At 44.3% G+C, this 23,374-nt stretch overlaps 1 protein-coding gene across 1 annotated transcript in view; it reads right to left on the reverse strand.

Annotated features, from left to right (window-relative positions):
• The window catches only part of myo15b (myosin XVB), a 178,095-nt gene that overhangs the window by 140,039 nt on the left and 14,682 nt on the right, over nt 1-23,374 (reverse strand). The window contains exons 7-8 of the mRNA XM_062057478.1: nt 15,770-15,863; nt 15,553-15,656 (exon numbers count right to left, since the gene is read on the reverse strand). Of these exons, the coding sequence (XP_061913462.1) occupies nt 15,553-15,656; nt 15,770-15,863 (198 nt within the window). The remainder of the gene's footprint in view (nt 1-15,552; nt 15,657-15,769; nt 15,864-23,374) is intronic.

Raw genomic sequence — 23,374 nt, forward strand, 5'->3', positions numbered from 1 at the left:
GCACCATGCTCTGACCAACTGAGCTAACCGGCCACATACTCTTTAAATTTCCTTACATTTTCAACTGAAATTATTTTGGTATTTAGATTTGAACAGGACATTGAGTTCTTAGGTAAAATATATTATGTTTTGGTCTACTTAAACTCAGATCTAAAGTGCTTTGGCAGTTTTTGTCAGTTTGTCAAGTACGAGTCACACTAAAAACCCATTCCTACAGTGTTTTATATAGAGAAAGTAGCATTGAGTCAATGTTGTTGATCCATAGTTAAACCTATCTTAAGAGAAACCAGTGGCCCGTATGGGGTTTGAACCCATGACTTTGGCATTATTAGCAACACGCTCTGACCAACTGAGCTAACCGGCCACCAACTCTTAAAATGTTCTTACATTTTCAATTTCAAAATTAAGTTTTTGTGTACTCGAACTAAGATCCAAAACGGTTTGGCAGTTTGTCAAGCTCTGTGCTGTTTGATATTTTCCTTTGTTTTCTTTAATGCTTCATTCTTGTTTTAATGTTTTCTTACCTTTTTGTTTTAAACCCCTTCACTTTTGTGACTTTTGGGCTACTTTTCGTGCTTGTCTGTGGACTTTTTGAATCTGCTTCCAGGGAGCCTTTTAGCCATGACTCAATTGTTTACACCAAACACCAGCTGCTAGCTCTCTCCCACACCGGCTGCAACAGAAATTAAAGGAAGCAGCAACATGTGTTTCACTGTGTACTGGCTGAATGAACATATATCAAACACATTGATCTCCCTGGACGGATTCTCACTCACCCACATGGACCGGACATTGTCCAAGAGCGGTAAGAAGAAACGATATGGGCTGTAACAGACCTGGGCGGCAGTCTGCGGCCCTGTCCGGCCCGCGTGAGGCCAATCATAATTTTTTTTTTTTTTTTTTTCATTCATAAATTACAAAATAAATTTAAAAAAGTATCTATGTCGAGTGTGCAATACAACGGCGCTGCTTTTGTTTTGAAAAGCGTTATTTGTATTACTTCCAAAATAAAGTTTAAAAAACATCAATGTCGTGCGTGCAATACAACTGTGCTGCTTTTGTTTTGAAAAGTGTCATTTATGTGCGTATGTCCGTGTGTAACCGGTGAGTGCAGGTGCACGGTGACACGTGATGCACAGTTATCCCCCAAAATGTCAGCTCATGCTAAAAAAAGAAAAGTTGATGAGGAATGCCGGGTTTTCAATAAGACATGGACTGCCAAGTATTTTTTTACAGAAATGAGAGGTAAAGCCGTGTGCTTAATTTGTGGAACACATGTTGCTGTGTTGAAGGAATATAATTTGAATCGCCACTACACAACGAAGCGCGGGGAAAAATACCGGAATCTGGCCGATGGAGAGTGCGCAAGGGAGGCTGATGCGCTGATGGCAAAACGGCAAACCCAACAAGGACTTTTTACCCAATTTCACACCCACAAAGATGCAGCTGTCAGGACAAGTTTCATAATTTCTCACAAAATCGCCAGAAAAAGTAAGGCGTTTTCTGACGGGGAGTTTATAAAGGAATGTTTATTGGACTCTGCTGCGCTCATATGCCCGGAGAAGAGGGGCGCATTTGAGAATGTGTCACTATCCCGACGCACTGTAACGAGGCGCGTTGAGGCCATCGCTGGAAATTTGGAGCTTCAGCTGAAGAACAGAACGGCCGACTTTGATTATTTTTCACTGGCTTTGGATGAGAGCTCTGATGTACGCGACACCGCCCAGCTGCTCATCTTTTTACGTGGGATAACTAAGGACTTTCAAATCACGGAGGAGCTTGCAGCCATGCAGCCAATTAAAGGGAGAACCACAGGTAGTGACTTGTTCACAGAGGTAAATGCGTGTTTGGACATTTTAGGACTGAAATGGGACAAGCTGGCAGGTGTGACAACAGATGGTTGTCCAAATCTGACGGGGAAAAATGTTGGACTTTTAAAGAGGATGCAGGATAAAGTGACTGAAATTAACCCTGTGCAGAAATTTACATTTTTACACTGTATTATACATCAGGAAGTGTTGTGTAAGACAGTGTTAAAAATTAACCATGTTGTTGATGTTGTAAGTAAAACAGTTAACTTTATCAGAGCGAGAGCGTTAAATCATAGACAATTTGTTGCATTTTTGGAGGAAAATGAGAGTGAACATGGTGACATAAGCTACCACAGCAACGTCAGGTGGCTCAACCTGGGAAAAGTTCTGAAAAGTGTCTGGGACCTTAGAGACCAGATTCAGAAATTATGTGGGAAAAAAGGACATGACATCCCAGAACTTTCAGATGAAGACTGGGTGGCAGACCTCGGATTCGATGTGGATGTGACTGCACTCATGAACGAACTGAATGTCAAACTGCAGCGCAAGGGCCTTTTTGTGCATGAGATGTACAGTGCAGTGACGGCTTTCATGAGAAAGTTGCAGCTTCTCTCAAGCCAAGTGAAGGACAACATTCTGACCCACTTGCCAACACTAAAAGAAGCCACAAGATCAGCCGATCACCTCCACAAATACTCAAGCAAGTTAGAAGCACTGCATGGAGAGTTTTCGAGGCGATTTCAAGATTTCAAAACTATTGAGAGTGAAATGCACATGGTTTCTTCTCCCTTCAACTGCAGTGTGGACAATGCACCAAGCGATGTTTAGATGGAGCTCATTGACCTGCAGTCTGACCTACTTCTGGCCGAGCACTTCAGGTCAGTTTCATTGCTGGACTTTTACTCCTCCCTCAAAGAGGAGAACTTTCCACACCTGAGGAGGCATGCTCAGATGATTCTGGTCCTCTTTGGATCCACCTACGTATGTGAACAGACATTTTCTGTGATGAAGTTTAACAAATCCAAACACAGATCCTCTATCACTGATGAGCACCTCTCAGCTGTCCTTCGCATAGCCACCTCAGACATTCAGCCAGATTTCAATGCCCTTGTTCAAGCCCAGAACAGACTGGATTATTCGCACTGAAGAGGTAAAATGAGGTGGAAAACATAACAAGTTATTGTTTGTTGTATTGCAGTATTTCTATAAACTTGTTAAGTTATTTGTTGTTTTTCCTTGTTTGTGGAACAAAGTTCAAGTGTGAACAAGTTAAAAAATAAATTGCAGTGATTCAATGATTGTTTTTGTTTTCTTATTTCAATTTCACATAGCCTAATATAAATATTTAAGGATTAAGAGTTTAAATAAAACCATCAAAAGCAATCTGCTTTTGTATAAAGTTAAGTTAGGTTAAATGGAATTATTATTGCTTATTTTACGGTATATCAAAAATAATATTGAGCAAAATTTAACTGAAATATTGTCAATGTGGCCCTCCAGCAGTGCTCGGGTTGCTCATGCGGCCCCCGGTAAAAATTAATTGCCCACCCCTGGGCTGTAATAACAAGTGGTGTAATCACATCACTGTTAAAGAACAGCTATGTAGCAGGGACATTGAGCATTAGATCTTATTACATCCCCAAATAATTTCCACATGTAATTGTGATAAACAAAGCAAAACCTGTAACAACGGCTGGAGAAAAATAACACATCCATGAAGGTCGAGAAGCTTCTGGTGACCAAGAGTGAAAGAACCAACTGAATGTTTTTTTCCAAAAGGGTTTAACTCTGGCCTTACTGCAACCCCTTCAGATATGACCCTGGCTGCACATCAGTCCCAGCTGTTCACACCCCAGCATGGTCCACATCTCCCCAATATACCCCTCCCAGACAGCCCCCCCACAAACCACCAGCCCAGTTCACCGCACCCAGCCATCAACCACCAAACACTCCATCAGTCTGGATCTAGTGAGGAAGGAAGGAGTTAGGAAGGAACAAAGTAAGGAAAAATACAGGCTCAGATGGCATCAGTTCCAGGCTACTCAGGGAATTTAACTGGTGGGGTCCACTACATTTTTAACCTGAGCCTCAGCCTGGAAAAAGTCCCCACACCCTGGAAGACCTGCGGTGTGGTTGCAATCCCCAGAACACCTCATTTCAAAGAGCCAAACCACTTCAGACATGTTGCCCTGACCTCCCACCTAATGAAGATCATGGAGCGGATCATGCTCAGCCATCTTTGCACGTAGTACCAGCAATGGACCCCTTGCAGTTTGCTTACTGTCCATCGGCATCGGGGTGGATGATGCCATCGACCTCACCCACCTGGAGACAACGGGAAGTGCGGTGAGAGTAGTGTTCTTTGACTTCTTCAGTGCTTTCAACACCATCTAGCCGTAGGACGTGAGGCTGCGTGACTGTTCTTCAGATGTGGTAGTTTGCAGCACATGGGCTCTCCAAGGGACAGTGCTCTCACCTTAGCTCTTCACACTATACCTCAGACTTCAGGTATGACTCCAACCGCTGCCGTCTACAGAAGTTCTCGGACAACTCCGCAATGGTGGGATGTGTATCTGAGGGGAGCGAGAAGGAATACTGAGAAGTCGTCTCAGGCTTCGTCGACTGGTGTGCACGTAATCACCTGCACTTGAACACCAGTAAAACGAGAAGTATCCCACACTTCTCTTTTGTAAAGTAAATCTGTACAGCAGATATGGGCATCTACATCAACAATATGATTTGTCTGAGTGGCTGGACAGGACAAAAAAAGAACAAAAAAAAACCAAAATAGCTTGTGATTGACTTCTGGCGGTCAGCTCTACCACCCACACTGGTGAACATCCAGGGATCAGATATAGAAATAGTGGACTCATTCAAATACTTGGGAGTTCACTTCAACAATAAACGGGACTGGACTCACAATTAAACTGTTGTGTACAGGAGGGGTCAAAGTCGCCTACACACGGGGTGTGTGGGTCACTGCTGCACACTTTTTACAACACTGTGGTGGTTTCTGCGGTGTTCTGTGGTGGCTTCTGCGGTGTTCTATGCTGTCGTTTTCTGTGGTGGCGGCAGCACGATCACGGACAGGAATAGACTTTATAAACTGATTAAGAGAGCTGACTCCGTCCTAGGCTGCCCACTAGACAGCATTGAGGAGGTGGCTGACAGAAGAATGCTGACCGAGTTGACATCCATAATGTCCAATCCATCTCACCCCATGCACAACACTGTGGGGGTCCTGAGTAACTCCTTCAGCATCAGACTGTTACATCCACAGTGCAAGAAGGAGCACTACCACAGGTCCTTTCTACCCACAGTTATAAGATTTTCCAATGCACTTTTGTCATTACTGTCATCTTTTTTTTCCCGTGGTGTGCAATACCGATGTTAGTGTTTTTTGTTGTATTTGATCTTCTATCTATACATATTAGTAAGTAATAGGTAGTATTTATTACTATTTTTTTGTCTTTCATTACGTTTTACTTCTGCTCCTGTATGTAAAAACCTGCACTACAACAACGTCATTTCGTCATTGTGGGATAAATTAAAGTCTATACTATCCTAAACACGCCTTCAAACACATATTAAATGCATTTTAGATTGGACAATGTGTAGGTATAGCCACTAATAAATGATAATGAAAGAGGACTAATAGACATAATGGTTGCGCCGCGCCTACATAATTACACTGCTTGCCTGCCTAAGAAAAAGTGATGCCATTTTCAGAAACAACTAAGTGTTCGGTGGACGGGGCTTTCATAGACTCACTCCTGGTTCGATCACCAGCTTCCGCCATCCAAGTCACGTCCTTTGGGTCCTTGAGCAAGGCACTTCACCCTTGCTTCTGATGAGTCGTGGTTAGGGCCATGCATGGCAGCTCCCGCCATCAGTGTGTGAATGTGTGTGTGTGTGAATGGGTGAATGTGGAAATAGTGTCAAAGCGCTTTGAGAAATTTGAAGGTAGAAAAGCGCTACACAAGTATAACACATTTACACAATGTCTGTGTAGCTGACTTGAAATTGGAATTAATAATCAAATATGAAATAATATAAGTGCATTTTATCGGTTATAGCCTACTGCTGTGAGTGCACTACTTTGTCATCATAGGAGAAACCAGTGGGTGCTTACTGCTAACAGTCTGATGTTACTAGTGGGTAGAGATGATAGCATCTTAAAAAATATTTTTCCTCCAATTAGTGTCAGTTTACAATAGCACTATTTCTCTTGAGTGAAGTTGAGTCCACTGTTCTGCTCTACAGATTTCTGTGGAGTTTGGGCGTCATTAAAGAGACACCCACACGTCCCGGATTTTCAATGGTTTATCATTGCTTTATTCAATTTTAATGAAGTGTTGTCTTCTAATATTTTATTTGGTACTTTGTTTGGACTGTAGTTTGGAAACAGTTTTTCTTTTTCTTGACTCGCGGATTCAATAAAGACTTGTACATCCTGAACACAACTTGGGTTCCTATCCACACTAACCATAACAGCACGCCACGTTGTGCAACCCACTAAGACAGAGAAATGACTTGTGGCCATTGAAGCGCATGGCAGAATGCTAAGCAACCACTGTAATTTGTGAGTCTAACACCAGTCAAACGCTGTCGGACAATTTTGAAGAGATGTGTGCCTGATAAGCATTTGTTAAAGGGGAACTGCACTTTTTTTCTTGGAATTTTGCCTATTATTCACAATCACGAGAGACAAGAAGACAACATTTTTTTGTTTTTTTTGCATTCCAACATGTAAAAATCGTCTCGTTCTTGATAGCTAGCAATGCAGCTAATAGGAACAATCAATTCTACCTATCGATTCTCACTTTAAAAATGCATTTAAAAAACAACAACAATACTTCATTTACGTTCCGTAACCTGTATAATAACCAAACTGCAGCAACATTGTTATTGCGTAGTAACACAGCGGCATGCGACAGTTTTAGCCGTAAAAGCTAGCTACGGAAAGATATAAGCGAGCTTCTACGTCAACACAAAACGTGATTGAGTTTGTAATTCACAACACAATGTGATAGGACACCAATCTGTACTGACTGAAAAACATGAACAATTATATTACAGTATTCCAGCTGAGATAGGCTCCAGCACTCCCCGCAACCCTGAAAGGGACAAGCGGTAGAAAATGGATGGATGGATGGATGTAAAGTATTAGCCCACATATCATGTTTTTTTAGTACACAGCAAGCCAGATAGTGTAAGCTGTCTGTCATGCTACACGCATGATGTACTGGGTGTATCAGGTACAGTTGTTTGTTTGGTTCAGCTGGCCAGGGACATTTTTTCCAATTTATTTTGGGTAAGCACTCCATTTATGCCGAAATAGCTTGGCTCCAAGTTCCATATTTTGCAGCTTCGAGTCACTTTCACCTCACTCTTTCGGCTTCCGTTTGCTCCAACCTCTCACTCTTCTTTCGTGCTTGCTTCAAGAAGCAGTAGTTTATCCTCAGTATATGTTCGGCTTTAAAAAGACACACGCCTTTGTTTCCAGAAGTGGGAACACACATTTTCTGCCAGAAGTCGAAAATGTGTTGCTACGGAAACTGAAATAAATGCCCCGAGGAATTAGTTCCGGCAATGATTAAAATGACCAACATACGATAAATATTATACATATTACATATTCTTATTGACGTGTCTGTTACTACATTATACATACAGTAGATGTATATACGTATATATATACATATAAACTTGCAGTTTGTATATAAAACGTTGATAGAGGGTTTTGAAGTTGTTTTAGAAGGCTTTGAAGGCTACAACGGTGACTCCCATTAGGATAGGATAGGATAGACTTATTTATCCCACAATGGGGAAATTGCGTTGTTGCAGTGCAGGTTTTTACATGCAGTACCAGAGGTGAAGCGTAATTAAAAAGTAATAATACTACATATTACTCACTAATATGTATAGATGGAAGATAACATACAACAACAAATTCTAACATTCGTATTGCACACCACCAAAAAAGAAAATAGTATTCACATAAGTGCTTTGTAAAGTGGGTAGAAAGGACCTGCAGTAGCGCTCATTCTTGCACTGTGGATGTAACAGTCTGATGCTGAAGGAGCTACTCAGAGCCTCCACAGTGTTGCGCATAGGGTGAGATGGTTTGGACATTATGGATGTCAACTTGGTCATCATTCTTCTGTCAGCCACCCCCTTAATGCTGGCTAGTGGGCAGCCTAGGATCGAGTCAGCTCACTTAATCAGTTTATTTAGTCTGTTCCTGTCTCTGACCGTGCTGCCCCCACCCCAGCAAACGACAGCGTAGAAGCCACCACAGTGTCGTAGAAGGTGCACAGCAGTGACCCGCACACTCCGAAGGACCTCAGTCTCCTCAAGAGGTGTAGGCGACTTTCACCTTTATTGTACAAAGCGTATAAATTGTGAGTCCAGTCCAGTTTGTTGTTGAGGTGCACAGCCAGGTTATAAATGAGACCACTATTTCTATATCGGATCCGTGGATGGTCATCGGTGTGGGTGGTGGAGCTGACGGCCGGATGTCAACCACAAGCTCTTTTGTTTTACTGGTGTTCAAGTGCAGGTGATTACGTGCACACCACGACAAAGTCTGAGATGCCTTCTCGGTATTCCTGCTCGCTCCCCTCAGACACACATCCCACCACTGCAGAGACAACTGAGGACTTCTGCAGCGGTTGAAGTCTTGCCTGAAGTGTGAGGTATAGAGCGTGGACAGGTAAGGTGAGGGAACCGTCCCTTGGGGAGCCCCTGTGCTGCAAACTACCACATCTGAAGAAAAGTCACACAGCCTCACGTACTGTGGCCTATCGATGAGAAAGTTAATGATGGTCCACTCCCACTTCTTCCAGTTTCACCCGTAGTAGTGTCAGCTGGAAGGTGCCAAAAGCACTGGAGAAGTCAAAGAACATGACTCTCCCCACACTTCCTGCAATCTCCAGGTGGGTGAGGGTCCAATGCAGCAGGTCAATGATGGCATCATCCACCCCGATGCCTGGACAGTAATCAAACTACAAGGGGTCCATTGCTAACACTGTCTGCGCAAGTAGGTGGCTGAGGATTATCTGCTCCATGGTCTTCATGAGGTGGGAGGTCAGGGCAACAGGTCTGAAGTGGTTTGGCTCCTTGGGATGAGGTGTTCCAAGCATCTTTTATCATCATTTAAAATCCACTCTCAACAAAGGACATGTGTTCTTGTGTCTCATAATTACAGATAGACAAAATTCCCCCCAAAATTGCAGTATTCCTTTATGGAACTGTATGTTTGTGAAGTCTGAGAAATGTGCATTTCATTCTACTACCATTTCCTTATATTGTGTTTTGTTGTAAAGAAAGGGTAAATCAGAGCCTACACCTTAGCTGACAACTGTTAAGATTAAATTTCAGAAGACACCCAAATCCGATCCATCAGTTTATTGTATTGCTGGATGCCTCCAAGACCTGAATGGGAGGGAGGCATTTTATCGCAATCTTGGACTGACAAGCACGAGTTCGGTCCCTGGACAATTTTTTTGCATTAATTTCTTTGGACAAAAGTAAGCATGCTACCGGCAATAGGGAGCTGCTGGCTGTGGTTCTGGAATTGTAGGAGTCGAGGTGCTGGCTTGAGAGTTTCACTCATCCATTTGGCCTATTGGTCACAGACCATAGAATGAATTATATTTGTGCCGCTAAAAACACAATTTCCACCAAACCCTCTCACCATACTCCTGCAGGGATTTTTCATCTCCTTCTTACTCCTTCAGTCGTAGTCACATATTGCCGTGGACTTTGTCACTGGACTTCATACATCCAACAACAACACTGTGAATAAGCATGGGTACCGAAATTTGGTTCCATAATAACTCTGTGCCGACGTAAACGATAGTAACTAGACCATCAGTGTCTCATTTAAAGGCCTACTGAAACCCACTACTACCGACCACGCAGTCTGATAGTTTATATATCAATGATGAAATCTTAACATTGCAACAAATGCCAATACGGCCGGGTTAACTTATAAAGTGCAATTTTAAATTTCCCGCTAAACTGCCGGTTGAAAACGTCTATGGATGATGACGTATGCGCGTGACGTCAATAGTTAATCGGAAGTATTGGTACACCATTGAATCCAATACAAAAAAGCTCTGTTTTCATCTCAAAATTCCATAGTATTCTGGACATCTGGGTTGGTGAATCTTTTGCAATTTGTTTAATGAACAATGAAGACTGCAAAGAAGAAAGTTGTAGGTGGGATCGGTGTATTAGCGGCTGGCTGTAGCAACACAACCAGTAGGACTTTGACTTGGATAGCAGACGCGCTAGCCGCCGAACGCACGGATGATCGGGTGAAGTCCTTCGTTCTTCCGTCGATCGCTGGAACGCAGGTGAGCTCGGGTGTTGATGAGCAGATGAGGGTTGGCTGGCGTAGGTGGAGCGCTAATGTTTTTATCATAGCTCTGTGAGGTCCCGTTGCTAAGTTAGCTTCAATGGCGTCGTTAGCAACAGCATTGTTAAGCTTCACCAAGCTGGAAAGCATTAACCGTGTATTTACAGGTCCAGGGTTTAATAGTATTGTTGATTTTCTGTCTATCCTTCCAGTCAGGGGTTTGTTTATTTTGTTTCTATTTGCATTTGAGCCCGATGCTATCACGTTAGCTCCGTAGCAAAAGTGTTTCGCCTATGTATTGTCGTAGACATAAAAGTCACTGTGAATGTCCATTTCGCGTTCTCGACTCTCGTTTTCAAGAGGATATAGTATCCGAGGTGGTTTAAAATAGAAATCCGTGATCCACAATAGAAAAAGGAGAAAGTGTGGAATGCAATGAGCCCTTGTACCTAAGTTACGGTCAGAGCGAAAAAAGATACGTCCTGCACTGCACGTTAGTCCTTCACTCTCACGTTCCTCATCCACGAATCTTTCATCCTCGCTCAAATTAATGGGGTAATCGTCGCTTTCTCGGTCCGAATCTCTCTCGCTGCATTGTAAACAATAGGAAAATGTGAGCAGCCCTTCAACCTGTGACGTCATGCTACTTCCGGTATAGGCAAGGCTTTTTTTTTTTATCAGAGACCAAAAGTTGCTAACTTTATCGTCGTTGTTCTATACTAAATCCTTTCAGCAAAAATATGGCAATATCGCAAAATGATCAAGTATGACACATAGAATGGATCTGCTATCCCCGTTTAAATAAAAAAAATTCATTTCAGTAGGCCTTTAAGTGCTGACTAGATGCATACTCAGTCACTTGCAACAAGTGCTTGAAGGTGATATTGTGCAGGTTAAGTAATGAAGTGTTCCAACAGAGGCACAGATGGTCTAATGCTCTTTTAAAACTTTATTGCCGGCCTAGTGCCACCAAAAGCAGCGTTGAATTCCAACATTGCACACACATTTTGCCGTGGTACTTGTCTTCTTTACTATGCACTAGGGTTATAGCTGGTTGTTGAATATTCACCTACATCAGAAGTTCAACCGACTGCGCTTTCATTGTGCAGGGAGCTTGCACAAGACATACCGATTTGAACAATGATTGTCTATACCTTTGCAGTGTCTCGGTCAAGCTGCTTTTCTGTTGGACACGCCATCAGTAGCTTTTCCATATTGTCATGGATGTCCGCCTTTTGGATATTGTCTGGCTAATTCAGGCGCTGGCTGCCGGTTCAGCAGGTAAAGACTGGCAGTGCTGCGGTCGGGCTGCCTCGCCAGGTAGGCTGCACGGTTTCTTCAGGTCGGTAGGTGTCTTCCGCTTCTAAGACTAGATGTTTGGGGCCGATCTTATGGGATTCATTCTGGAATTTGCTGTGCCAGCTGGCAGCGGGGAGGCTCGTAAAGCGTCTTACTCTTCTTTGTCCTCTTCATCTTCATGGCGGGGTCACACAACATACTCGTAATTCAAATTGATACTCGCAACTTAAAGCATTACAAAAAGCTTAGAGACAACTTGTGTCTGAAAATACAAATTAAGGTCTCACTGTGCTTTACCCATTCATAAAATCAGCCATTGCAGTTGTGAGGTGAGCACTACAAGACGACTGTCACCATTGATGGACTTATTTGCTCTTAATGGCTAATAAAAAAACATTCAAAGTGTAGAAGTGTTATGAAAAGGTTAAAGATGATCCCAAAAAAGTAAAGTGCAAAGTCCTTTCATATCACACGACAACAACCAACATGGCGTATCATTTAAGACAGGTTAAGCAGTGCCTGGGGAATCTGTGGCGGGCTCTCCTATTTCTGGGGCTGAGGTTGCTGAGGTAGTTAAAAAGCTCCTCGGTGGCAAGGCCCCGGGGGTGAATGAGATCCGCCCGGAGTTCTTAAGGCTCTGGATGCTGTGGGGCTGTCTTGGTTGACAAGACTCTGCAGCATCGCGTGGACATCGGGGGCGGTACCTCTGGATTGGCAGACCGGGGTGGTGGTTCCTCTCTTTAAGAAGGGGAACCGGAGGGTGTGTTCTAACTATCGTGGGATCACACTCCTCAGCCTTCCCGGTAAGGTCTATTCAGGTGTGCTGGAGAGAAGGCTACGCCGGATAGTCGAACCTCGGATTCAGGAGGAACAGTGTGGTTTTCGTCCTGGTCGCGGAACTGTGGACCAGCGCTATACTCTCGGCAGGGTCCTTGGGGGTGCATGGGAGTTTGCCCAACCAGTCTACATGTGTTTTGTGGACTTGGAGAAGGCATTCGACCGTGTCCCTCTGGAAGTCCTGTGGGGAGTGCTCAGAGAGTATGGGGTATCGGACTGTCTGATTGTGGCGGTCCGCTCCCTGTATGATCAGTGCCAGAGTTTGGTCCACATTGCCGGCAGTAAGTCGGACACGTTTCCAGTGAGGGTTGGACTCCGCCAAGGCTGCCCTTTGTCACCGATTCTGTTCATAACTTTTATGGACTGAATTTCTAGGCGCAGTCAAGGCGTTGAGGGGATCTGGTTTGGTGGCTGCAGGATTAGGTCTCTGCTTTTTGCAGATGATGTGGTCCTGATGGCTTCATCTGGCCAGGATCTTCAGCTCTCGCTGGATCGGTTCGCAGCTGAGTGTGAAGCGACTGGGATGAGAATCAGCACCTCCAAGTCCGAATCCATGGTTCTCGCCCGGAAAAGGGTGGAGTGCCATCTCCGGGTTGCGGAAGAGACCCTGCCCCAAGTGGAGGAGTTCAAGTACCTTGGAGTCTTGTTCACGAATGAGGGAAGAGTGGATCGTGAGATCGACAGGCGGATCGGTGCGGCGTCTTCAGTAATGCGGACGCTGTATCGATCCGTTGTGGTGAAGAAGGAGCTGAGCCGGAAGGCAAAGCTCTCAATTTACCGGTCGATCTACGTTCCCATCCTCACCTATGGTCATGAGCTTTGGGTTATGACCGAAAGGACAAGATCACGGGTACAAGCGGCCGAAATGAGTTTCCTTCGCCGGGTGGCGGGGCTCTCCCTTAGAGATAGGGTGAGAAGCTCTGCCATCCGGGGGGAGCTCAAAGTAAAGCCGCTGCTCCTCCACATCGAGAGGAGCCAGATGAGGTGGTTTGGGCATCTGGTCAGGATGCCACCCGAATGCCTCCCTAGGGAGGTGTTTAGGGCACGTCCGACCGGTAGGAGGCCACGGGGAAGACCCAGGACACGTTGGGAAGACTATGTCTCCCGGCTGGCCTGGGAACGCCTCGGGATCCCCCGGGAGGAGCTGGACAAAAGTGGCTGGGGAGAGGGAAGTCTGGGCTTCCCTGCTTAAGCTGCTGCCCCCGCGACCCGACCTCGGATAAGCGGAAGAAGATGGATGGATGGATGGATAGTATTGTTTACTCATATTTGAAAATAGGAAATAATAATAATGTGAGGACAGACATATTGCATGAAACAAGTGTGAAAATATTTACCTTCAAGATTGTTACACCACTGACAATAGTTTCAAGAGACTACATAAGAACTTAATATTACAAAATAGTATTATATGCAAATTTATTTCAAATAAATTGTTAACTGGAGTCAATAATGCGACTCTTTGAATTTCTGTCATTTCATAATATATTTTCACGTGGCTTTTTATTTTTAGAAAAACCCATTTATATTTCGCAAAGCAATAATTGGTTAATATTTAAAACAAACATGCGTATTTCGCAAGCAAATATTTTTTAGCTTACCTCATTATTAACAACCCTGTCTGCAACTGAAGTGGGTTGTGGGTGGATCGTTCCTCACGATGTCACTTTCGGTTGACATCCAAAAGTACCAGCTAGTGAAAAGTTCGTTTTCCTTGCTTCAAGTTGTTTCATATGTTTTTGGCGTTTCGCATGTACTTCCAAAGCCTTGAAACCTCGTGATCCATAGTCAATATTATCATGACACCACGTGCACAAAACCTTTCCGGGACAAGCGATTTTCCGAATAAAATCACCGAACAAAGTCGTAACTTCCTTCTTCCCAACAGTATCAGTGATTTCCCTTTCCATCCAGTCCCATCGAAACTTATTTTTGACATGTTTATCAATTTCTTTTACTCGTAAAGCGTCCTTTCTCTCGAGAACCGACATCGTTTACATATGGAAAATGGCGGTAATAACCATTATGAAAGATGACGTTATTAACGTCATCATTCATAACAGATGTCCTGATTGGTCACAAGAAACATATCGATCAATCAACTACGGCGTAATATAAACTACGTCTCGAATCTTGATTTAGGGTCGGAAAAAAAAACGGAAAAACGGGAGATCTTTTTTTTTCCCCCCCCCGAGATTAAAAAAGACGGAATTCCGACTTTAGACGGAAAAATCACATGCCTGAAAAAATAAAGTGTACCAAATTGTACATAAAGTCAGGCTTTTGACCACAGTGTCCCACAGTCAGAAAGTCACCCCCTCAGTAAATGATGCATTTATGAGGGTCAGGCAATTCCTTATGGTCCATTTCAGCTGTAAATAACAGTATATAAAAATAAACGTCAGTGTTCATCTCACTGCAACAACATAAACACATCAGATTTAGCCTGAGCCTGTTAACATTACCATTCGGTTACCATTGGTTGATGTTAATAACTGCACAAATGGTGTGTCACTGACTACTTTTACAGCATTTAACAAAGTGAATGGTTACTATTTGATGTAATTTACCTTTGGTACACTCGTCCTTTATTTCACATCTATCCCCAAACATTGAGGTTGTCGGGTGCCAGTAAAACGCTTGCCTCGCCGCTTCAAAGTACGGCTGAATACTTCATACTTTTTTAGTAAGTACGTTTAAAAGAGTCCATCCACTTCTCATAGCTTTGGGTATTTAAATTAGGTTTGTAAAAAATAGAAAAGAGCATTAAATGTAATACTAGTTTAAACACTATGGCTATGTAAAAAAAAACAGCAAGATAATTCCACTAATCAGCTTTCTTCAGTACACAGATTTCACACAAAAGTTCCTGGTCGTCGAATGTTTCTATTGTTCCTTTTTCTCCCAGTTGTAAAGGATGTTTTAATAGAAATACACAATAAATAACAAATAAACAAGTCCTCTTGCATACTGTATTGGCGGTCGTTCTGGACGAAAACAACGTTTTAAAGAACGCCCCAACGGTGTTCAACCAATCAGCATTCGACAGCACAGCACGCTCCTAGGAAATCCTAGGACCTTTCCAAAGTCCCACCTTGTTGACAGGAACTAATAATAGCTCCTGTGGAAATAAACCTGCCCGGGTAGTTTTTGCAGGAAACACAGCGGGGTATTTCATCTACCTGAGTTAATGTTAAAGTTCCTAAAAAAATGTTTACAGAAAAGATTGGCTGGTCTTACCGGAGAATGTGAATATGGATGTATTTTCCAAAGCGGCTGGAGTTGTTGTTCAAGCTGGTCTTCGCATTCCCGAAACTCTCCAGAATGGCAAAGACGTCCATAGGCTAGTGTTAATTGAGGACAATTGAGCTATACATACTACAAATACATTCTCAGTTGCTATTTCAGTTTGATTATCAAAACTGGTTGAGATTTGAATATGTTAACAGTGCAATACCTGATGCAGGTCGACGCTTCTGCTCTGATACATGGTAGCAATGTAATGGACGACCAACTTGGTAGCCTCAGTCTTTCCTGCACCGCTCTGACCACTGCAAGGTTAGTAATTAAATACAGACTGTCACACATTATTGATTGTCATTTTGGCATCATGATGACAATGAATGTGGACCATACATATAACATCCACACAGTTGGATGAACACAACTGTCGTTTCTGTCCCACCCCTTGTGCGAGTGTTGTATATTTGTTGGTCGTGTGATGGGTGATGAGCCAAGAAGATGCCAACGAGGAATCGTCGAACAAAAAGCTTTATTTGTTTCAGCGAGCCTCAGACTGGAGCTGCAGCTCCAGGAGAAAACGTATGGGCCGGATTACTCTTCGGCTGTCTTCTCGGACCACTGTCCTTAAATACCTTTTACACGAAGACCCCCACTCTTCGTAACTCTAGCCTTGGAGACAGGCAGTATGGACAAAGCCCAGTTTGTTGTTTGGCAAGTCAGCCTATTTTCTGTGACTCTTTTTGAGTCGGGTGACCTTCGAGCCCTGATCTCAACTCCTACTTGTGAAAACTTCCTACCAGATGTTGCTAATGTCTTTACACTTCCTCCTAAAATCCAACTGCTGCTATCCCTTAAGTTCCTCAATGTCCTGGGGGCAAAAGCCACCACTCTCTGGAGTATTTGTGATGGACATGTGCACTTTTGACCTTAGTAGAATAATCCTCTAAAGGATTATGTGACCAAATCCAAACACATGCTACTACAATCATATAAGAAAATTGTACACGATATAATTTACCACACTAGTTTGGCTCCTTTTGGATCCCCTATACAGTAGAACTTCCAAAGTTAAAAGTACAATTTAGAATTAAAGTAATAGTAGTATCTACAGTGTACATCACAAAATTCAGGAACACTATTAAGATAATCACATTGTTCAACATAAAAAGTGCCTAATTATAATAATTTTTAAGACATTTTTAGTCTACAAAAAAAACTTTAAAACTTAGTTTCAGGTACTAGACCACTGCTATTTGTGGGGAGGGGTTACATTCCAAGATCACTCGTGAATAGTGGAAAAACGCAAGTACAGTGGTACTTAGGTTTTATTTATGCATTGAATCAATTTGAAAACCAAACAAATTTGTTCCGACCTGTCGTGTCAGGTCTGACATGTTTTTGTGTATTTGTTTCCTGTCCAGCACGCTTATTTTTGTTCACTTCCTGTCTGGCTACACCACTTTTCCTGAGCGGTGTTTTCCTCACCTGTGCCTGATTTGCAACCTGAGCACACCTGTTCATGGTTGCCAATCAGGCTTCCTAATACCAGCCTGCCCTGCAGTCAGGACTGGAAGATTGTCTTTGTTACGTTACTGTTATGTTGCCCTGCTGCACTTTCTTGTGCTATAATTAAAAGACTTTAACCTGCACTTTGCCACCTTTCTCCTGCATCTTGACGTCACAACTACCGCAGCCATGCTTGCTCGTGACAAATTTCTCCCATAGGAAACAGTGATGATGTAATTATCCCTTCACCTGACATATATGAAGCAATTTTGAAGTTAAGAGATAAGGTCTGTGGTTTGGATAATAGTGCAGCTGTGTGTTATACAGGTTTTATTTTATCCATGGAGTGTTACCTGATTCTATGCTATCTGCTGTGTTTGTACCTGTTATCAAAGATAAAGTGGGAAAGTTAGAGTTAAAGTTAAGGTGTGGTGAAATCACTCTCTGCATTTGACCCATCCCCTGGTTCACCCCATGGCAGGTGAGGGGAGCAGTGAGCAGCAGCGGAAGCTAAACAGCTCAGATAATTTCAGGCCAGTAGGCAAGGCCAGTGTCCTGTCCATAGTACTAGAGATAGTTCTACTGAGTGTAGTTAATCATGTAAAGTTATGTTTTGAATTGTCTAAAAGTGGGGTTTCTGGGTTTTTATTTAGAATCTTAATGCACCAGGACTCTTCCTAGAGCTAGCTGTGTGATCGGGGGAGACTGTCAGAGCTACAGCATTCCTCTGTGGAGAGAGGAGAACCTTCCAGAAGGACAACCATCTCTGCCAGACGGAAGCCATTACTTTGTAAAGCTTTGCCAAAATTCATCTGAAAGACTCTGACCATGAGAAACAAACATATCTGGTTTGATGAGAAAAAGATTGAACTCTTTGCCGTAAATGCCAGGCGCCATGTTTGGAGGAAACCAGGCACCACTCATCACCAGTTCAATAGCATTCCTACAGTGAGGTATGGAGGTGGAAGTATTATGCTGTGGGGATGTTTTTTAAGTGGCAGGATAGAGGGAAAGATGAATGTGGAAATGTAAAGACATCTTAATGAAAACCTGCTCCAGTGCGCTCTTGAACTCAGACTGCGGGCGACGGTTCATTGTTCAGCAAGACAATGACCCCAAGCACACAGTCAAGATATCAAAGGAATGGCTTCAGGACAACTCTGTAAAAGTCCTTGAATGACCCTGTCAGAGCCCAGATATTATTTTGATTGAACATCTCTGCAGAGATCAGAAAATGGATGCACACCGGTGCTTCCCATCCAACCTGATGGAGCGGTGCTGCAAAGATAGGTGTGCCAAGCATGTGACAACGTATTAAAAAATACCTGAGGCTGTAATTTCTGCCAATGGTGCATCAACAAAGTACAAAGTAAACAAGCTTGTGAATACTTATGTACATATGATTTCTTCATTTATCATTTTTAATAAATTTGCAAAAAATTATTTAAAAACTTTTTTACATTGTCACTATGGGGTATCGTGTGTGAAATTGTGAAAACAAAATGCATTTATTTCATTCTGGAATATGGCTGCAACATAACAAAATGTGGAAAAATTCAAGCACTGTGAATATTTTCCGGATGCACTGTAAAGGAGGCCACAGTCTCCACACATGCTCCATTTGCTAAAAGTGGAGCATGTTCCCCTCTTTTCTCCTAAAATCAATGACCATCTTCTTGGTTTGTGTGGCGTTCGGCCTCAAGTTGGTCTTGGCGCACCACCCTGCCAGCGCCAGTATTTCCTCTCTGTAGGCTGTTTCATCACCCCCTGTGATCAGGCCCACCACTGTGGTGTCGTCGATGAACTTGATGATGGTCTTCGAGGGATACATGGGGATACAGTCATACGTAGGTAATATAGGGCGTACAGGAGGGGGCTTAACATTCAGCCCTGAGTGGAGCCAGTGATGAGTGACATGGTAGAGGAGCCTATTTGACCCACCTCAACAACCTGAGGTCGGTTGGTCAGAATTTTTTTTTTAATCCAGGAACAGATGAGGGTGGGGTGGGGATTGGACCCAGAAAGCTCAGCTTCTCCACCAGGTTGTCAGGTGTGATGGTATTGAACGCTGAGCTGTAATCTTTGAACAGCATCCTGATATATGTATCCGGGAGTTCCAGATGTTTCACAGCTGAGTGGAGAGCTATGGCAAAGCGTCTTCTGTGGAGCAGTTTGGCCTTTAGACAAACTAATGTGGATCCAAATTCTGGGGGAGGCAGGCTTTCATATATTGGAGAACAAGCCTTTCAAAACACTTCATAACCACAGTCTGAAATCATTTAGAATATTTTATGGCTGTCCTCTTAGGAATTAGGATGACAGTGGCTGCCTTAAATCAGGGCGAGATTTGAGCTTGTGCCATGGATGAATTGAATATCCCTATCAGCTGGTCTGCACAGTCTTCAAGTACTTTGCCCAGCTTGCCACCCTGCCGAGCTCCTTTGTGCAGGTTATTAGCCTTCAGTGCTCACTTGATGTTCTTGAAGGGTAAGGAGTTGAGGACTTGAGGGTAGGAGAGGCATCTGGAGTATGGCTGGTCTGGATGATTTAAAAAGGGCAAAGAAGTGAAAGAAGTTGCCTATCTAGCGAGTCTTCTGTGTTGTTGGCTGCCGATGTGTTACTTTTGTAGCTCGTCAAATGTAGGATGCCTTGCCACATTCACCTCAAGTCTTTGTTGTGCAGGTGTGCCTCCACTTTCCTCCTATACACCACTTTCGCAGCCCTGATGCCTCTCCTGAGTTCAGGATAGGCTGTATTGCTCTCTGTCCCAAGAGTGGAAGGCAGAGTTGCGGGTTTTCAAAAGTGCCTTGACCTCTGTAGTCATCCACAATTTTGACAGTGTCTGAACAGTGTTTAATATAAGACAGCACAGCATCTGTCCATTTCTGTAGCTCCAGATGGTCGAACACTGACCATGCCGTGGTCTGGAAGCAGTCTGCTGCTGGAAAAGTTTCCCCTCTGATCAAGTCTTACAGGTCCTGGTTTGCTCATCTTTTAGACCAGTGGTTCTTAACCTTGTTGTAGGTACCGAACCCCACCAGTTGCATATGCGCATTCACCGAACCCTTCTTTAGTGACAAATAAAATGTTAGTTTTTTTTCAAATTCAAGACAAAGTGAAGTTTTTTTTACTGGTGCACAAAATGAATGAACCGTGCATGAACATCACCTTGTTCAAAAAACAAAACCAACACAGTGCATTAACTCATAACAAATTACACACCTGCAAATCAGTGTGACTTCTGCTGTTGCCGTATTCATAATACGCCGATAGGGAGAAGTTTTTTTTACACAATGATGTGTCTTGACCTCCGCGGCGGAGGCTCCGCCGAACCCCTGAGACTGCCTCACCGAACCCCTAGGGTTCGATCGAACCCAGGTTAAGAACCACTGTTCTAGACAGTAGTGTAGGCAGGAATAAGAAGCATGGAGAGGTTGTCAGACGTGCCCAGGTGGGGGAGAGGAACAGTCTTGTAGATTGGCTTTAGATTAGAGTAAACCTGGTCAAAGGTATTCTCACCTTGAGTCGGGCACTGTACGTATTGCACAAATATGGGGATCACATAATTCAAGCAGTCTTTGATAGTCCCCAGCCATAACAAAGGCTAGTTCTGGATGGGCCAGCATCGGCCTGTTGATAGCATCATGCAATAAGGAGAGGGCTAAGATAACGTTAGCTTGGGTTGGTATGTAAACAGCTGTATGAAATACATCAGTGACCTCTCTGTATAGGTAGAAAGGTTTGCATACTACTGAGATGACCTCTCGATCTGGCAGCAGTGGGTGTAGAAAAATACAGTCTAAATGCTCTAAATGGTTTCAAATCTGACATTTTCGCATCATATTTAGGCCACATCAGGAGGCCTTTCGAAACTGTTAGGAATCTGACCTTTTCAAATGTGACTGCAGTCTAAACGGCCATGCGACCTGTTTGCAACCTTTAGGTCATCTTTGGTTGAGCTACGTCATTCGTGTGCGCAGCATAATCACTTTCCTTTTTTGCAATCCGCTTCTTCCTCCTCCTGCAATTGTTTTCCATCCTCTGACTACTCTTCCACATAACAGCCACGGCACAAACCCATTAACACTAGGATCTGTGGCGTCTATGTTGCCCCCTGTAGTAGCGAATTCCTTGTTAGTTCACGAAAGTCGGTCAACTTCCTGCTTTCACTTTATTCAACTGATGTCAGGGCCACATTGGGGCCTGTGCGCGTTTATACTGGAGTCTGAGGAAGACACCATTTTACTTGTAAACTAAACAGTCAGGTGGAAAAAATCAGATTTCTAAAAAAAAACAGATTTGGTCCACTTTGGCCTGCAGTGTAAACGTAGTCATTGATGCAATCAAAGCGGTGGTTGAACAGCTATGTCAGAGATTGGCAAGTGTAACCACGATGACAATAGGGTTGTTCGCCAACCATAGTTTCAGTCTGTCTGTTGTGTGGATGATGGATCTGGCGTTGGTTAGGAAGATGCTTTGAATCAGTGGCCTATGTGGTTTTGGTGCCAGCTTAGGAGCAGGCCCGCTCTGCAGCCCCTCTTTTGTTTACGATGCCTCACCGTCTTCTCCCCGGTCCATGGACAGGCCACTGTGTGCCCGTAGCTCTAGCGATGTCATCTAGGATGTGGTAAGACTGGTGAAACTCGCTTGTAATTTCCATGCGACACATAAATCCAACCAACCACAATTTGGTTAGGATGTATGAAGTACTGAGACCATTCACACATAGGTGGATTAATGACCGGGCCTACCGGGCCCAGGCCCAGGGGGCCAGAGGCCCCAAGGGGCCAGGCCAACTTGGCCCCGCGGCCGCGACCCAAGCAAAACTACTTTTGCAAAAATAATAATCTTAAGCCCCAAGGGGCCAGGCCAACTTGGCCCCGCGGCCATGATCCATAGAGGGTAAGAGGCCCCAAGGGGCCAGGTCAACTTGGCCCCGCGGCCGCGACCCACAGAGGGCCAGAGGCCCCAAGGGGCCAGGCCAACATGGCCCCGCGGCCATGATCCATAGACGGTCAGAGGCCCCAAGGGGCCAGGCCAACTTGGCCCCGCGGCCACGATCCATAGAGGGTCAGAGGCCCCAGGGGGCCAGGTCAACTTGGCCCCGCGGCCACGATCCATAGACGGTCAGAGGCCCCAAGGGGCCAGGCCAACTTGGCCCCGCGGCCACGACCCACAGAAGGCCAGAGGCCCCAAAGGGCCAGGCCAACTTGGCCCCGCGGCCGCGAGCCACAGAAGGCCAGAAGCCCCAAGGGGCCAGGTCAACTTGGCCCCGCGGCCACGATCCATAGAGGGTAAGAGGCCCCAAGGGGCCAGGTCAACTTGGCCCCGCGGCCGCGACCCACAGAGGGCCTGAGGTCCTAAGGGGTCAGGCCAACTTGGCCCCGCGGCCATGATCCATAGAGGGCCAGAGGCCCCGAGGGGTCAGGCCAACTTGGCCCCGATCCATAGAGGGTCAGAGGCCCCAAGGGGCCAGGCCAACTTGGCCCCGCGGCCACGACCCACAGAGGCCCCAAGGGGCCAGGCAAAATTGGCCCCGCGGCCATGATCCACAGAGGGCCAGAGGCTCTCAATCATTATTATCAAAGCTAATTCTCAAATTGGATGGATCACACAACCTCACTCACATATTCTTTATCAATTATTAAAGGTTGTTTCTGAATTTTGATCACAGAACTTAATGCAAATATTCTTGATTGATTGACAAAGCTCATTCTCAAATTTTGATTACACAACCTTACTCTGACAAATTATCATTATCAAAAAGCTCTATCTCGAATTTGGATCACAGAATCTCACTCAAGTATTCTTAGCTGTGCCCCTCCCCCATCAAGTCTTTCATAAACCGGTCTGTTCTTTTAGAATCTCCTCATTTGGTATTTTGAACTCGTGAGAGACTGCTCAAAATTTGGTTTCCTTTCCCTCAGTTCAGACTCAGAGATAATTTGAAATCATTCAACAAGAAGTTTAACGCGCGCACACACACACACACACACACTTGAGTTGAGCATTACTTGGAAATTCTTATATTTTCCATTTTGCTGTTATTATCAGCATCTTCCCATTTTGTCCTTTTCTTTCGAGAAAGTTTACAGTCTGACATTTGTCACTGCTGTCAGTTAATAACTTTTTGGTCTTTGACCCATTTTGTCATTTTCTCGATTCGATCGTCACTGACCACTCTCTCCTGTCTGGCAGACATCGTTGCTGCCATCATAGCTAGCAAGCTGCCTGCAGCGGGTCATCCCTATGTTCCCCGTCCCTATGTTACCCGGGTCCTATGTTCCCCTCTACCGGGGAACTAAGGACCCTT

The sequence above is a fragment of the Entelurus aequoreus genome, linkage group LG08 (genome assembly GCF_033978785.1).
Source record: "Entelurus aequoreus isolate RoL-2023_Sb linkage group LG08, RoL_Eaeq_v1.1, whole genome shotgun sequence".
NCBI lineage: Eukaryota > Metazoa > Chordata > Actinopteri > Syngnathiformes > Syngnathidae > Entelurus > Entelurus aequoreus.